The following is an 18,064-nucleotide window of genomic DNA, read 5'->3' as shown; positions in this document are numbered from 1 at the left end:
ACGCATAAAGTTTTAAATAGTAAAAGAGAGAAGGAGAGATATGAGAAGGAGAAAGATGAACAGAGAGACATGAGAGAATTAATTTATTTTTATCTCTATCTCATTCTATATCTTTTTTTTGTTCTCTCTCCAATGCCTTTTTTTTTCCTATCTCTCTCTCTCATTATCTTTCATCATCTCTCTTTTTTTTATTTTTTTTTATTTTTTCTTGTACTTTAAAAATTTTTACACTTTTAACTTTTAGAGTTTAAACTTTATTTTTTTTTGTAATTTATGATATATACTTTTATTTTTTTTTACTTAAATTAAAAAATAAATAATAACATAAAAATTAATAATATAGCGCTGTATCACATGTCATATCAGCCCTATATCATACATAACGACATGTCAATGCCATATTAATATCAATTAATATCGTTAATAATTTATTCTTATAGTATAAATAAAACTAAAGTTTTCAATCTTTAGTTCCAATAAAATAAAATATATACCTTTCATACTAAAAAGTTAAAAGTATAAAGTATTAAAATATACTTTACCCTATTTATTATTATTCAATCATTTATTATTATTATTGTTGACTTTTAATCATATATATGTGTGTGTATAGGCATCTTATACTTTTGAGTTTGGATGTGTCAGGGTTGCTGCCAATTTTCCCAACCAAGATTCACTCTATCAATAGCCAATCTATTTCCTCTAATTAACAGCGTGCAGACAGTCTGAGGTGAATTTTTATATCAAGTTCCATTTCTACTGTATAGCATACCACTATTGACCGAGGTTGGCAATTATCATCATGCAGACTGGAGCACCATTAGGCCAGGCGGCAGCAACTCTTTTCCTTACCATTACCATTCAAAATTAGCAATTGATAAGCTTCCAAGGATGCTAGGAAACTAGAATTTTATAAAAATTTTAATTAATTAATTAATTAATTTTTTTATTTATTAAATATGAAAATTTTTTATTTTTTACTTAAAAAAATATTTAAAAAAATATAAATTAAATATAATTATGTGAAAATTTAATTAAATTCTTATGATGAAAATGATTTATTAAAAAAATAATAAACAATCATGTTTCCTTTTTCTATCCAGCACATTTGTCAGGCATGAAAATTGCAAGAACGCTAGCACTTCTGTTTGATCTCATGACATACATGGTCAATGGGTTTTTCTGATTTGTTACTTGTTTATAAAAAGAATGGTGACTATTCAAAATAAAAAACTTGATGAATCGGGTGGAAAGCAGACGTTAATCCGGTCATATCTGCATAGTTGCTACTTTCTCAAATGCCAAGTGCACTCCTTCACATTCATAACAGAAAATAGCAGTCATTACACCCACAGCTTAGTGAGAGATGCATATCGTAACTATTCGAATCCACCCTCCACCGCCATAAAATAAAAAAAGCACTCATTCACAGTGTCACCACCTGACCATCATACGAAGCCATCCATCAACAAGTTTGCTACAGAAATTGCCCCTGTTGTGAAGTCAAAAAACAAGCTATTTACACTTGGCTGACATAAAATCAAGTAGCTTCACAAGAATTAAGCATAACAATCAGCACGATAACAACTATATATTGTGATCCCACGAAGGAATACAGCTGTTCCTGCACTCAGGCATGTCCACTGATGGGAATCAGCACATGGTCCTAATCTTCTGAACGTGCATCATTTTCCCATAACCATCGGTGCAGGTAATCCCCTCTTTTTTCAGGTCATGTCATAGGGAAAACCCAGTTGTTCCGCAGCCATTGTGATGAAACAAAACTAGATAAAGCAACTAAGAAATATGATCTCTCAAACAGTATGTATTTGCCACACAAACGTTCAATACTTGATTTAAACAAATACTATGTTTACAATTGTCCGAGTTCCAACATCGCTGACTAAAGAAAACACACAATAGTTACTACTGGCAGGGTCCAATAAGAAGTCAGCTTGCTGCCTGCTTGTAGTACCTACAAAAATGTACCAATAAAGAATGTTAGGAATTCCATAATGAAGGAAACATGAATTAAAAAAGCTCAGGAATTTCGTATTGATAGAAATGCGGCCATTTAAACTAAACTAAGGCCGTATTTTTTTGAGCTCCCACAACTTTGTTCACACTCAATCCAAGGATAAACAAACAAACGTTCAATCTGAGGAAAAAAAAGAAACTTCAAGCATAACCAAACCAATAAACTATCACCATAACAAGGTGTTTTGCAGCTATAAAAACAAATAACTGAAAATTCATTGCTTTAGTTGTTCATTAAAAAGGCGTGTCTAGCAAGAGAGCTCGCTATGGGATGAAGTATATGGAACAATTTTTGTTGTGTGTGGTGGCAAGGTCCTTTTGTGATACTCGAATGCCAAAAAAGAATAAAAACAATTTTCTTTTATTTTTTTCCTCCACACTTTCTTTCAATCGAATGGAGCCTCTGAAGTTTTCAACGAACTTGCCAACCTGAAAAATTTGAACCTTCTGCTGACAATTGACAGTTCACTCAATCCATTAATTTCCTGAGTCCTTATATGTGGTTAAACAAATGGCATTCAGGTTCATTTTAGGATAACATAATTTGACACACTTGACTTACTGTTTTCTGGAGTTATGTAGTCAATAAGCTCATAGCACATAGCACGCAAACATGTTACGCTTCTGTAAGATAGAACACTGCAACCAAAAATAAACTAGTATGGTAGTACCTAGGTACAAAGATGAGAATATGCCTTGATATCACACTTTAAAGCACCTTTTGGGAACATGATGAAATAAATTCAGAGTGTAAATACAACTTTAACAACTGCAGCAACTAGACCACATTGATAATGAAAACAAACTCAAATGTGGACATAATACGATACAGACTGGTTTGAAGTAAGAAATTAACCAACATTTAGACAGATTTTGAATACTTCAATGTAGATTGCAAGGAAGCGTAAGAAGCACCATTAATGAAAGTTACTTGTGACACTAGGCCAGCCCCCCAAATCCAGCACAAATGACAGGCAAATGATAAAATTTTGGCATAATTATAATATCCAAAATGCATCAACACAAATGAATAAAAACTCTAGAGAATCATGTCATATGATCAACAATGTTGTGCTATCAAAGCTAAATGGAGAACATTTGGGATAAGAATTCAATGTCTTGGAATTGAAGCTTGTAATCAAATTGGACAAGAAAGGGGATTACAGTAGGTTATTCAGAGGTACTCATACCTGTACAGCTACTTATCTGCCTAACATTTCACAAATACTAGTTCATAAAGAGCAAGTTTCAACCATTGATGTTCATTGGCATTGGACATCAATCCTGTTGAGCAGCTCTGTGTAAGAGGATGCTGATGCTAATGCAAGGTCTAGCGGATTGTTTTCATTGTACTCTTTACTGCCACAATCTTCCATGCAGCCATCATCATCAAAACCACTTCCAACAGGCTGGTTCACATGAATGATCCTACCGAATAACTGAACTGAACTAATACCAGCTTTTGTTGAGCTGCTTCCTGGGTTTGCAACAAGTTCTGAACCAAAAGAATACATGCTACTCTGACTATCTAGGGATAAGTTGTCAGACTGTGAACTGCCAATGGTCAGCTCAGTAGATACGGTTTTCAGTTTTTGAACCATCTTGCTACCAAAGACATTATCAGGGCATATTTGAGAAGCATTCTCACGTAAGAAGTTGGATAAACCAAAAGTGGGAAAAGGATTTTGCCTGGCTCCCTGCATGCCAGCAGGAAAAGTGTTATAATTCAACAATGACTCATTCATGTTCCCCACTGTTGAATTACTTTGTCCTGACATAGGAAAGAACAGTTTTCCATCTCCATCTGTCAGCAACCCAGAATTTTCAGGAATTTTGAATCTTTTCACAGGAGGGAATGCAGCTTGAAGTGGTGGTGTGGGTGCAACAAATTCGACCTGCCAAGGGCTCACTTTCTTTGCATTTTGCAGAACTTCAGGTTCATCCCACGCAATCTGTGTCACAGAGAGAGAGCAGATATAAGGCAAAAAGATTATAAATTTTTTAACCAAATAATAGTAACAAAATTTCATCTCATTACTTCTCATAATGTTCTGTGCTCATATAGCCTACTATGATACTCGAACTACAAAACTAAAACAGCAATAATATTAATAATGGCAACAGTAACAATGGCAATGACAACAACAACAATAACAACAATAATATATGAACTCATTTAAGACACGATTATAAAAGGAGTATGAATCTCATTTAACCCATTATCTCTTGTTCACTTGATAATCTGATTACAGACAAGTGAAATCCAATCATATTACTGTGAGATTACCTCAAAAGGCAAAGTAACCTCATTAACATCAATTCACATTCATAACATAACTTGCAAACAAAAGCATATAATGTAGAAATTTACTTCATAAGAAAGCAACTCAGTCTGTCAGATTCAGCATTTTGTAATAATTTAAACACCTAAACACAAAAGTTGGGGGAAAAAAGAAAGCCAAAGTGAGGAAGAAAGAGAGAGAGAGAGAGAGAGAGAGAGAGAGAGAACTTAAAGCATGAGCAAATAACCACTTGCTTATAAATTGGTATATTCCCATTCATATATTAATTAAACCCTATCCTGGCCTAAAAAGTTCACAATTTAAATCAAATCATTACCATGTAATATCAAAGGCAAAAAAAACCACAGAAAACAACTAACATAATGGCTTCAAAAGCATATGCAGATCAACAAAATTCCAAAAGTAGAAAACCATTCAAAATCTAAGCAAACGCAAACTTCAGAAAACATGCTACATCGAAAATCAATTTATCTTGATATCATTTATGATTATTTCCATCCACTGTATGTTCACTTCAGAATTATCTACACACTGTCTTCAACATAACACCACATATTAGCAGCTTACAAATATATATATTCTAGACGAGGATTTTTTTCAGCACGTGCAAGCCATTTGACAATCTCAAAGATCAAGTGATTGAAAGTTTCTACCCAACACAAATTTCATTAATATAAACTATCATTGAGCTCTAACAACATGTTTCTGCCCTGTTCTAAGCTTAGCAAGTTAAAACACTGGCAAAAAGTAAACTCCACAATGATGCTTAGATGCACATTTAACCACATCCAATTCGATTTAAGTCATTGAGCTTGTTATGCCTATACAAGTATACATGCGAGAATACGTAATAATACATACACCAAATCCCAAGAAGCAAAGCAGTAAGCACCAAAAATAAGCTAAAAAGTTGGACTATATTTAATGAATTTTCCTGAATCATAACCTCTTATTGTCATTATCATAAATATAACCCCTTAAAAAAATCGGCAAGAAATTACGTGGCATTCAATTTCCATTTAAAAAAAACAACAACAACAACAAAGAAGAAGAAAGGAAATAAAGTACTACGAATGACACTAATATCCAAAAAGATACAAAAAAACAAATACATAAAAAATACAAACCTGAAGCATGCGCCAAGGAGAGCCTCGCCACGGCCCACAGTCTCGCACAGCAGCAGATGAAACTGTACCCTGAAACCTTGTCATCCGGGACGAGTCCTCCGTCTCCATTTCCATCTGCACTCTCATCCCAGCCGTCCAAAACACACTGAGCGCTCGCTCCACCACCTCAGCCCTCACCACGAAATCTGAGAACCAACCGGCCCTCGGATAATACACCACCTCAAATGGCAAACCCTGCGCTGCCCTCTCTACTGCCGCCAAGACAGCCTCCTGCGACACTCTACCTCTCACGCTCCTCGAGAACCCCTCCTCCTTCACCTTCATTTTCACATCACCAGTCACGCAACCAATCTGCTCCCGCCACCTAGAGCAATCCTCATCATTGTTGGACCTCACAGCCCTGCGCACTCCAATAAACATATTTCCCGCCAAATTCCTCATGAAAACCACCGAATCACCAGCGATCAACTTCTTGTGGTTCACGAACTTACTCCACCCGGTTGTTAACAAGTGCCTGCGTGGTGACCCTCGATAAATGTGCCTAAAATTCCAAGAAACGCCATGAATGTCGGTAACTGTTAGGGTTTGGACAGGCGGGTCCGCTTGGTAGTTCAAAGGCGGGAATATGGAGTCCGCACAAAACCTTGGAACAGAGAAACCGCCACCATTATTGGCATCAGAGGGAGTCAAAACCTTCGCAAACGCCACAATCTTATCCTCATCATCATCTCTGCCTTCTCGCTCGAGGCATCCACAAGGTTCCAGGAGGGGAAGAGAATGGTTCAATGAAGGATCAATAGGAAAAAGAAGCAGTTTCGCGTACACCTCATCAGTAACAGGATCGGCAAGGAATTGAACAGCGGAGATTTGGCAAAGGATTAAAGGTCTGGAGAGAGCAAGAGTAGAAAGGAGAGGAGGAGAAGCAGAAGAGGAGGATTGCTCGAGGTGGCCTTGAGGGAAGTAGTAAACCCTAGAATTGAAGGTCGGGATATGAACCGATGACCCCGCGCAGGCCCGCCAAATCCGCTGGTTCACGCGGCGGAGGTCGGTAGACGGCGGCAGCGGTGGCATTGGTCGGGTAGGATTTCGAAGGAGCGATGTAGATTTGAAGAAGTAATATATCAGTAGCAAACGGAGACCCTTTTTTTAACATAAGAGCTCTCTCTCTCTCTCTCTCTCTCCTGTGAGAGTGCGTTAGTGAGATAGTGTGCTATAAAGTGTCTGAGGAGAGAGAGAGAGAGAGAGAGAGAGTGCCGTACAGGGGTCGGAGAACGGGCACGGAAGCAAAAGCGAAGGACTGGACTTGAGAGACCCATTTTGATTGGTTAGAAAATTTACAGTTTTAGCCACGACACTATCGCTAACAAACTATAAAAATTTCAACAACTTGAAATCAATCACGCTCTATTCCACCACGCGTGTACTTCACTCTCTACTATGCATTCGCCTCTCCTTTATCATCACAAGATAAAAAATTATGCGTACTTGAAATTGAATTCCCATCCTGATCCCGCTTAATGACAAACGAAGGAGCGTACAGTGTACAGTAGTAGTGGAGTGCAGAGATCTCGCAAGGACAAGGACAGATATGTATATTACCAATGTCCATCGCTAATTCGCCATTGTAACCTTTGTTTCCGTACATTTACGGACGCTTTGGCGTAATTGCGGTTCCAGTGATTATCATCTTCAACACCTACGCAACAAACGCCGATATATTAGATTAGCCTGAAAATATCCCCTGCATTGATTATCCATATTAATTAATTGCGTAAGATCTTTCAGTTTAAATTAAAGTCATCTCTTTCCTTGTTGCTAAAATATCAATTAAAAATATCTAGTAATTAAATAAAAGTGCAAAAGTAAACGTACACTACAAAAGTTTCCACTTGTGACAGAACCTTTACGTTAGAGGACAATATTATTAATTTCTTTTTTCTTTTATAATTATACCAAATAATTTATATATACGTATTATTAATCAATTAAAAATAAATAAATTTATATCTATTCGATATAAGTATTTATCTTTATTAGTTATAGACATTTTTAATAAAAATTATTATAATATTTATTTTTTCTATCCTGTCTGTACACATATTATTTTAATTAATTAAAAAATATTTAATAATTTTATAAAATGTACCTTAAAATAAGTAAATTTGAAGTGGAGGCTTTATTTATTGAGTTTTTATACTAAAATAAACAATAATGACCCAAAAAGAAAAAATCTTCTAGATTATTCATAGATAAAGATATTCATTAGTGTTTCAAATTAAAGCAACCATGTTTCTAGATTGTTTAGAATAATCAGAATATGTCTGGAAAGAAATCACTCGTACAATAAGAAAGGATAAAAATTCGTATGTAATTACGTTCTATTAAAAAAAATAATAATGAGTATGCATAAGCTCAGGACTATAGTTTTCTTATATATTTTTGGGATGCTAAACTCGTGCAAACAATTAAGGGTGAGCATTTATATATAATCAAATCTATTGAATTATATTTGAAAAATTAAAATTTCACTTTATTTAAATTTGGTTTTATTTAATTTTTAAATTGTCCATAATATAGTAGTAATTTGGCGTTTTAAAGGACAAGTAGATCTTATGTTCAACTCTTACCGCTACCTTCTCTCTCCTTCTCTTAATCTACCCCTGCCCATTTTCTTCCTTAACTCTTCATTTTCTCAACCATTGTTTTCTTTTTCGATTCCGTTGTTATCCTCACCGCAGTTGTCTCTAAGTCCATTCCTCCTCGCTGGCACTGCGGTTGTTACTGTTGTCCCTTTATCCTTACCGCAGTTCTTCTCGCAAGTCAAAAGCCCAAAATTCCCTCGAGAGTGCCGAAAAGAAATAAAACTGAGAAGGCGAGATCCTCTACTTGCCTATGGCAACCATCAAATTTTCATCTCAAGTTGCTACCATCACGTAGCTATAGGAGATTTATTTCATTTTAGATTAACTTTGTTTTAGTTTGTCTTAGAACTAATCTCTTTATTTTGATTTTAAAGTCTCAGATTGTGATTGTAATTTGAAATTAAAAATTAAAAGAAAATGAAAAAAAATTGGATTATTTCTTTGCAACAACTATATCCCGCTCAGCTACCAAATTTTCGAACCAAACTGTTTAAATCAGTCAAATTTAATTCAATTCTTATTAAAAATAAATTTAATTTATTTTTTTTCAAATACAAACTAAATACATTTACAAAACTCTACAACCATACTCAACTCAACTCAACTCAACTTTAATTTCTTTAATTTCAAAAATTTATTGAGATTAGTTATATAAGCTCTCTTTCTCCACTCTAAATGATTTTGAGCTAAATTCTACTATTTGTAGGTCATTCTTGTTCTGCCATCTGCCATCCTCAATAACGCAACCCAACACGCAATTAGAAACACAAGTGATAATGAATATCAAATGCATTAAAAATTAATCACCAAACGAATGACTCCAAACTCAAACTGGCAATTTATATTAGCTTATAAATGCAAATCCAGACAAAACATACAAACTCGCAGAGAGACTAAGAAACCCAACCGATGACTAGTGGTAGGACAATCCAACGAGAAATCATTGAGCGACACAAAACACAGAAATGCAGGCCCAATGTTCCCCTCTTATTTCAAGTCCGGGCAGAGACCAATAATACCACCAACCTTATTCCACGAAGGAAGAACTGACACTGTAAAACTGTAAACACACCCAGTAAAGAACTCTTAAGTAGTCACTCATCTTCTGATTCAGACTCGGCATTCTGAAGCCATTCAACAAAAGGCTTGACATTCTTCCAGACTGGTGAGCTTTTGTTAGCACCGCTTAAACCCTTCTGGTACCACTCTAGGATAAACTCCTCTTCCAGCACATCATAGTCATACAGTACTTTAACAGCCAATGGTACCTCTTTAACTGCCTCAGGGCTTGCGTTACCACAGAAAAACTCAAGGGCATGCAACAGAAGCATCTGTGATCCCTCCTCTTGAGTTGCTGCTGCCAGGTAGTTCCTTTTTTTAGTCACCTCCTTGGCAAACCCTTTTTCAACACCTCCAAAGAGAGCAGCAAACAGCGCATTAATGACTTCTTGAGGTGTCCCAGAGAGAGAACTCAAGAACGACTTCAGCTGGCTTGCAGGACCACCCTTTTTCAGATATCCATTTATTTCATTAACAAGGCCTTCTAGGGGGTCATTGCTCTTAGAGCCATTCTGGTGAGCCTTAACCTCTCGTTCTGGAGACTTTTTTGCTGACTTTGCCTTGTCTTCATTTGTGGATAGCATTACCATATCTGCAGTAACAGCACTCAATTGCTCTTGGATGCGTTGTTTAGCTGCCTCCAAAGAAGTATCTGTTTGCCACTGGATATCATCATCACCGTCATCTTCATCATCAGCAATCAATTGGTCATTTTCATCAGCCTGGCTGTGAGCTGGCGAGTGATCCTCATCTGAGCCATTGCCTTTCTTCTTTGATGACGTACCTTTAGCACCATCCCTAGAACTACCAGAGGTGCCTTTCTTCTTTGTTGTCTCCTTTTTGAGCTTCTTCTGCTCCTCATCGGCAGCCTCACCCTCCTTGAGCCGTTCCTTCTCAGCCCTCCTCATTGCTTTCTTGTCTTTAGATCCCTTTTTTGGCTCAGGTGGGTTCTTGAGAATAAATGTTGTAAGCTTATCCCTCATATCAACATCAGAAACAAATCCACAGGCAGCACACTTCAAGGTAATCATTTGTGTCTTGGTTATAACTACCTCAGTTTCAGGGTTCCCACAGCCATAGCATTGAACATACTTCTTGATGAAGTTTTCAAGCAGCCCAGCAAGTTTTGCAGTGTCATGGGCTCCATTCACAAGTGAAGTTCCGGTCCTCTCATCAAACTTGGATTGGGCTCCAAGCTCATTACCAAAGTACTTCGTCGTGTAGGAAGCAGGTCTAGCCAAGGCCTTAGCAATCTCAACCATGTTAACAACGTTAGTTTTGATGCCATTTCCCCTACCTTCAATCTTGGTTATCATTTTTGGCATCTTATACCTGTAAAAGGCATCATCACTGTTGGAAGCACCAATATTTTGCAATGCCATCTTGTTGGTACTGATGGAGAGACCAGTATCACGTTAATCAGAAGTGACAAAAATCAGCAGCAGTATGCTCTCTAATAATAGAAAATTCTCCTTTAGCAGGCACGTTCCTAGCAGAAGGGAAAGGACGCATAAACTGGCAACCTATATAGTCTGTGCAATGGCCCTCAAAAAACCCAAGATGCATGCAGCCAACCTTAGTTGCAGAACTTCTGATCTTTTTTCTAGACGTAGGACAGTACTCTCCAAGTAATCCAATTGATGACAAAAAGAGAGAGGCCCGCTCAGACATAAAAAAAGCTTCAAACTTGACGAACTCCACTTTTGATGAACTGCAGATGAAGCAGACAAAACTGCCAACTTCCTGATGAACAAACATTGACCTATGATTTAAGAAAACTAGAAAAAAGCAGAGAAAAAAGAAAAGAGTCCAGAGCAACAATGTAATCATCCAACCCATGTCACATTTTGTTAATAATGCATGTATAACAGAGAACATTTGAATGAAAAGAAGAGTAACAGCATGTCATACATCCCAGATCAAACAAGCAATAGACGAATTAACTGTTATTAATGGATGACAATTGATAAAACTAATTGACCAATTTCATACACGTGTTAAAGAGACTATGCCAAACAAATATAACAACCTAAACATTATATAGATTTTGATTTTGCTAATGAAAATATATGCGCTAATAAAAAGGTACACTTGTTAGATATATGATTTGCAGAGTAAATAAAACAAGAGAAGACTATCGCTTTTCAATTTTTTTCCCCAATCAATAATTGCTTTTTGCTGGCAAAATAATAATAAAAAGAGGGAGAACAAAGCAGGAGAGGGGAGGGGGAGGGAAGCTAATCAAACGGATCATTAGTTTTAAGCTTTTAGCAAAACCATTAACATGTAAACAAACATTGCCAAAGCAATAATAAACAAAAGAACTATGAAAGTCCTTTTAGATCAGAGATCTTACAGATATTAATATAAAGGCACTATTATGCATTTGATTTGTGATCAACATACAGCAAGCAATATTGATATTTATACCCAATAACAAAAGCAAGCGTTGAACTGATGATTCCGATAAAAAATATCAACCAATCTAGTGAAACAGTATAAAATATGCACATATACAATATCATATCTAGTGAACGGTTAAGACAATTTACATCAAATAAATTATTAACTTTCAACAAATCTAAGCTAATAATGACTTTAGCTTCAACCAAACCCACAAATCATAAAACTCTATAAACACAAACCAAAATCCCTAGAAATTCCAAACCTAAAGCCAAAACCCAATGTTGCATCGACTAATCCAAACAATATGTAGCTAAAACACACGTACAAAAATATCTCAAAACCGAAAGAAAAGACGATTCAGAGATCTGAAACGATTTCGTAACAAATCAGAGTTCCAATCGAGCCAAAACAGTTTCAATCGGAAGACGAACGCTACAAAACTCGAAGTTATACAACCAAACAAACGAAGAAGATAACCAACAAAACACAACAAGAAACAACAATCGATGAAAATAAAATCAATTATCGATTAAAGATTCAGAGAACTTTTACCTTATAATGAAGAAAATAGAGGGGCTAGAGATGGATGGGTCTCTATTGTAAACGTCCGCGTGAGAGATTGTGGGATGAATTGGGGGAGAGCAAGGCTTTTATATACGCCAAGGAGGTAGAGAGAGAGAGTAGGTTTCTAGGGCAAACTCAGCCTCCTAATTTTAATTTCTTTTCTTTTTTCTGATTTTTTTCAACCTACTTATTAAATAGATTTTTTTTTCTTTGTCAGTTTTACGTTTTTGTCCTCTTCAGGAAATTGCTAGAAATATTAGAATTATTTACTATAAATTGGCTTTTTTAAAGTCTAATAATGCATTAATGAGCCGATCACTTTTTTGGTTCACTTGATTAGTTCATTAATCTAAGGGAATTAATTATTTGAACTTTTTAAAAAAATAATCATATATTTTTAGAAATTAAATTTAAAAAATTTTATTTAATTTAAATTTATTTATTAGAGCTAATCCTATGTTAATTTAAATTTAATTAATTCATATAATATTCTATAAAAACTTTTATGTAATTTTTTATTGTTATGTTTAAATAATTGTAGCATATAAATTAATAGTCATTAAGAGTTAAGGTGATATTTCATTTAACTTATGAAAATCAACTTAATATTTATAAGATAATTTGATTTATAAATATTTAAAATTTTAAATAATTAAATATTTAATTAAAGTGTTTATAATTGACTGTTAAATAATTAATATATTTTATAAAAAACAATTTATAAATATATTTATTATTAAAATAATTAAAAATATATTAAATAATATTTATGATAAAATTTTTTAAAAATTAAATAAAAATAATATACTAAAATATATGATCAAATTAACTTATAAACACTGAATTTATAAGTGCCAAAATAAAAGTTAGCCTCGACTTTTCTTTAACATATAAATTCAACTTATAAACTCAAAAATTATTATAAATAAATAGGTTAACCTATTTTTAAATTTTACAAATTGATTGAAATTACTTATAAATAAATCAAGATAAATATATTTTTATTATAGATATAATTTATTTTTTTATTTTAGTTATTTTATTATCTTTATTAATTTTAATAATGTCACGACCCAACATATAGGCCGGACCGGCACTAGGACCTGGGCCAGCCTAAAGCCCCCGAGGCCCGTAGTAAGCCTTAACTATTCATTTACCCAACTCTAAGGCCCATTTGGGCCCAATTTCAAAAAAACAAACGGACAGAGTCTGGCCATAAAATGGACTTACCAACGGGGAGTTTTCGACTCACCCGACCTGTAAACACAATATATAGTCAATTGGGGAGCTCAGCTCACCCTCCACATACTCATCAACATAATAATAAATGGGAGCTCAGCTCCCTCATCCAATCCACCAAACATGCATAGCATATTAAGTTTACAGGTCCAAAATAATAATTTAGGTTACAGACCCAAATCAAATAAACATTTCTAACACATGCGGAAATTCTAAGATTTAACAAGTTTATACAAACAGTAATAATTGACCTGCGAGGGAGAAAGCAGGTTAACCTCAAAAAATATCCTCCTGTGGCCTGTAAAAATTTTTGAACAGGAGTGAGCGTTCGACTCAGAGAGTAAAATATCAATTTTAACCATAATCTCTATAACTATCTAAAACTAATGCACCCTGTAGAGTGAAATGCAACATCCACATCATTTTCACATCATAACATCAAAAAGGTAATTTGGAGCACTCACGCACCCTGTAGCATCAATCATAACATATGGGAGCTGATCCCCTATACAGCTCTCTTAAATCCAACCTGGTGCCAGCGAAGAACTCAAGCCGGACTTTCGCAATAAGCCAAATCGAGGGTCCCAAATAAGAACTCAAGCGTGACTACCCCTCGAAGGATCGGGTCCCGAAGAACTCAAGCGTGACTACCCGTCCTATCCATAGTCCACACCACATCATACGCCATGCGCGCACGCTGCTTGCTCCAAATTACCACAACAACATCATGGCACTTTAACATTTATCAATGCATCATAAATCGTGCCTAGAGTTTAACTACATAAATATATGCATATAAGTGATGCATGGGCATGTTGAACATATAATAATATCGAAATTACAATTAAAATTAATATTTTACTCACAGACTTGACGATAATCACTGTGGCGGCTGGGCGGAGGAAGAAGGTCGTCTCACGACAATTATATTACAATTATTTAATACAATCGACTCAATACAAACAAAGAAAAAGACCAATTACGTCCTAAGTCGTGCGAAAATCCGTGAGTCTCCCTATACCTAGGACCTACCCAACCTGCAAAATGGCTCAAAACACACTTCTATATTCACAATCCATATATCCACAGTTCAATCATATCACACAGCCCCTCCTGGGCCCATCAAATCAGTCATCCATCACAATACGCAAAATTTCAATTTAGTCCTTATTATTGATCATTTTTGCAAAAACTGCCCAAACAAGCTCTAAAAATTATAAAACTTTGCCCCGCGGTCCTTAGCAATATTACTAAGTTATTGCAAAAAGAATCGTAATTTTCTAAGCTACCACGAATATTTTACGGATTTTTAACCCTATTTAAACACTAGAAAATTACGTAAAAACAAGGTTCGGGTTTACCTTTGCCGAATCCGACTTCGGGGACGCACTCGGGACGTCCCCGTAGCCAAAACCTCGGTCCAATTCGGAGACTTTTCCGTGCAGTCTGTTTGGCCGAAATTTCTGAACCGGTCAATCGCCGAATTTCCGCGAATCGAGGATACCTACACGAAGCCCATAACACGGGGGTTAGTACATAAATTTTTCAGAATTTTCTAAGCTCATTAAATGCTCGGAAAAACACTGCGAAGTTCCGTGGGACCCACCGAAAAAGGTGTCGGAAAAATTCGAAATTTATGTCGTTGCGAAGCTCTCGACGAGTGGAGCGTGCTGGTAGCCTCGGTTTTCTCGTGGGATTCACGGTTTTCGAGAAATCTAGCCCAAAGGTCAAAATGGGCTAAAATCTTCCCGAGCAAAAATCGGACAAACCGCTCGATGGATTTCGGCGTTCTTGGTATCTATGGAAAGCTCTCGCCGAGTAGATGATTTTAGACACAAGACCCGGTCCAATTGGTGGCCGGATCGGCCGGATTTGGCCAGAGAAGCCAAAACGGCGCGAGCGCGCTGCGCATCCCTTCCAAGGCCGTTTTTCAGCGTTCTAGGCGGCGGCCGGCCGTGGGGAAGGGCCGAGGTGGGGCGCCGGCGAGGTGGGGACGCAGGGGAGGCGGCGGCGTGGCAAGGGGAGGAGGGAGGAGAGAGAAAAGAGAGAGAGAAGGGGAGAGGGTCGTCGCGCGAGGGAGGGAGGAGAAAAAGAGAAGAAGACCGGTCCGATTCGATCGGTCCGATCCGGTCTGGTTCGATTCGGCCGGTTCGATTCAGAATACAAAATTTTGAATTTTTACTCTGCCTCGGGACCGAAAACGAGGTCCAAAAATTTCGAAAAAATTTCAGAAAACTCAGAAAAATACGTAGACTCCAAATATATTTTTAGTTTTGCCACGTGGTCTTTAAATTAATTTTTAAAAATCATCAAAGTTTATATTTTCGGAAAATCAAACCCGATTTTTAAAATCCGAAAAATCTCAAAAAAATTCCTAAAATTTAAATAAAATTAAAATACCAAAAATGCTCATAAATTTAATATTTTTGGGGTGTTACAAATAATGTATATAATTTAGCGATTTAATTTTTTTAAGCATTTACAATTGTGAATGGCGTTGTAAACTTTTTGCAATCTTTGGCTAATGATGCGCATATAAATTTAATAACTAAATTATTTTTCTTAGTTTTGATTATTATATTAAAAATATAGCTTAAATATTAAATACTATATTATTATGTATGAAAAATATAATTAAGACCTAAATAAGATTGAATTTACGTTAAAAATTATTATTTCATGTTTATATATAAATATAAGTAAAAAAATTATAATTAAAAAATTATAAAACAAATCTAGAGTGCATGTGTTTTAAAAAATATTTCAATTTAAATAAAAAATTATGTGGCAGAATTCAACCGACTTATAATTTTTATTTTTTAATTTAATTATTAAAAATAAAATCGTTTCAATATTCAAATTTAATTTGTGTAATGAATTTCCACACGTACACAACAGGAATCCAAATTTCATATGGAAATGAAGTTTGAATATAATTGAGTCTCGAAAATACCTTGAAGAGATTTTTTTTAGGCCTAATTAAATTAATTAATTTTTAAATTTTAATAAAATTTTTAATTTAAATTTTATTTTTAATTTATTTAATATATTTTTTATTTTAATTTAAATTTAATAAAAACTAATCAATGAAATTAATTATAAAGCTGAGATAAGTTCTGTATTTAAAATTAATTTTTAATTTGAGTGGATCGAGGCTTAGCTTCCTTATAAAGGGAAGCCAACGCCTAATTCCACTTCTTTTTACTTTTTTTAATATTATTTTTTTAATTTATTATTTATAATGTAAGTTTTCAACTCATGTAAATAATTTAACATAATAAAGACTTAATAACACATTAAATTTTATTATATTTAATATAATATTTATAAATTTTAAATTATAAATTTAATTAAAAATAATAGTTAAAATTTTTAACATATAAAATTGATTAAGAAAAGAAAAATATATAATTGCATTAATTTAATGCATACAAACATAATACAATAAAAATATATAAATGTATATATATGCATATATTATTGTTTAATTTTTAAAAAATACTTTTATTATTTAATGCTTTATAGTCTACGTGCACTTAACACTTTATTGTGACATTTGAAAGAGGAATTTTTAGTGACAAATTTAAAAAATATATATTTAAAATTTTTATACAATAAAAATTAATTTTAAAAAATTAAAATAAAAAAATATAATATTATAAATTAATAAATTTTTCCGTAAAAATTATATTTTTAGAAAAAGATAGTATAGCATTTAAAAACTAATACGTTTTAGCCTCAAAAATTTCATTATTAGATTCAAATAATATAGTATTTAGGCTTTATTTGTTTCATAGAAAATACTTCTTTAAAAAATATTTTTTTATATTTTTTAGTATTTGGGGCATTAAGAAAAATGAGTCAATAAAAAATATTTTTTAAATAAAAAAAATTATGTCATTTTGAAGGAAAATGACTTTATATTTTTAAAATAGAAAATTATTTTTTAATTTTTAAATTTTGATAATTTTATTAAAATATAAATATATATTTATATATATCATTAATTTAACATTACAGTAAAATAAAAAAAATAAAAAAATATTTTTCATTAAAAATATTTTTTATATACAAATTATTTTTCGTGAAACGAATCAAGCTATACTAATAAATTTTTTACCTCAAAAGGTTTATTATTAGAGATAAATAATATAATATTTAGAGATAAATAAAATTTTATTTCAAATAAATAGTTATAGTAATAAATATCTTTTTTGTCTCAAAATATTTATCTTTAAAAGATAATATTATAATAGTAAATTCAATAGGCATAATAATTAGAATATTAAAAGGTAATTTATCGTAAATAAAATTTAATATTTTAAATTTTGTAAATTCTATATATTAATAAAATAAAGAAGAAAAATTAAAATAAAATTTTAAATCTTTTAAAATTTATAAATTCTAAATATTTATATTTTTAAATAAAATTATTTTTTCATTATTTTAAGTGTCAATTAATGATAAATATAAGTGTTTGGTCATTTTTGAGTCTTTAGTTTTAATATATATATATATATATATATTACTAGCTATTACATAAATTAAGAATGATTTATTTAAAGATAAAATTAATAAAATACAAAATAATCATAAATGGCATTGATGGCATTTATCGTTGACCCTTTAACTAATTATCAATAGCAACAACAAATTTTAATATAATAATATTTATTATTATTATTAT

The 18,064-nt window shown here is 33.4% G+C and overlaps 2 protein-coding genes across 4 annotated transcripts; both read right to left on the bottom strand.

Annotated features, from left to right (window-relative positions):
* Positions 1-1,828: 1,828 nt before the first annotated feature.
* LOC110634551 (auxin response factor 17) lies at positions 1,829-6,721 on the bottom strand. 3 transcript variants are annotated; one of them, XR_009144997.1, is made up of 3 exons: positions 5,468-6,720; positions 2,600-3,989; positions 1,829-1,975 (listed from the first exon to the last, which is right to left on the bottom strand). XR_009144997.1 is itself a non-coding variant. In XM_021783599.2 (3 exons), the coding sequence occupies exons 1-2, from the start codon at positions 6,536-6,538 to the stop codon at positions 3,300-3,302; spliced, it is 1,761 nt and encodes a 586-aa protein (XP_021639291.2). In that variant the 5' UTR covers positions 6,539-6,721; the 3' UTR covers positions 1,829-1,975; positions 3,291-3,299. The 3 variants fall into 3 exon arrangements, 1 of the variants encoding a protein (XP_021639291.2); XR_002491001.2 differs by having other exon boundaries at positions 3,228-3,989; XM_021783599.2 differs by having other exon boundaries at positions 3,291-3,989; positions 5,468-6,721.
* A 2,203-nt stretch (positions 6,722-8,924) lies between these two features.
* LOC110634542 (eukaryotic translation initiation factor 5) lies at positions 8,925-12,306 on the bottom strand. Its single transcript, XM_021783589.2, has 2 exons — positions 12,127-12,306; positions 8,925-10,911 (listed from the first exon to the last, which is right to left on the bottom strand). The coding sequence occupies exon 2, from the start codon at positions 10,548-10,550 to the stop codon at positions 9,204-9,206; it is 1,347 nt and encodes a 448-aa protein (XP_021639281.2). The 5' UTR covers positions 10,551-10,911; positions 12,127-12,306; the 3' UTR covers positions 8,925-9,203.
* Positions 12,307-18,064: the final 5,758 nt, after the last annotated feature.

This window comes from Hevea brasiliensis, chromosome 16, assembly GCF_030052815.1.
Source record: "Hevea brasiliensis isolate MT/VB/25A 57/8 chromosome 16, ASM3005281v1, whole genome shotgun sequence".
NCBI lineage: Eukaryota > Viridiplantae > Streptophyta > Magnoliopsida > Malpighiales > Euphorbiaceae > Hevea > Hevea brasiliensis.
The sequence above is the reverse complement of the archived record's forward strand: the minus strand, read 5'-3'. Positions and strand labels throughout refer to the sequence as shown.

Excerpts from the sequence above, each read along its gene's own strand:
- LOC110634551 (XM_021783599.2), bottom strand. The coding sequence starts at position 6,538 with ATGCCACCGCTGCCGCCGTCTACCGACCTCCGCCGCGTGAACCAGCGG. Across the intron at positions 3,990-5,467 it reads CTCCTTGGCGCATGCTTCAG|ATTGCGTGGGATGAACCTGA; the intron begins GTTTGTATTTTT and ends TCTGTGACACAG.
- LOC110634542 (XM_021783589.2), bottom strand. The coding sequence starts at position 10,550 with ATGGCATTGCAAAATATTGGTGCTTCCAACAGTGATGATGCCTTTTAC.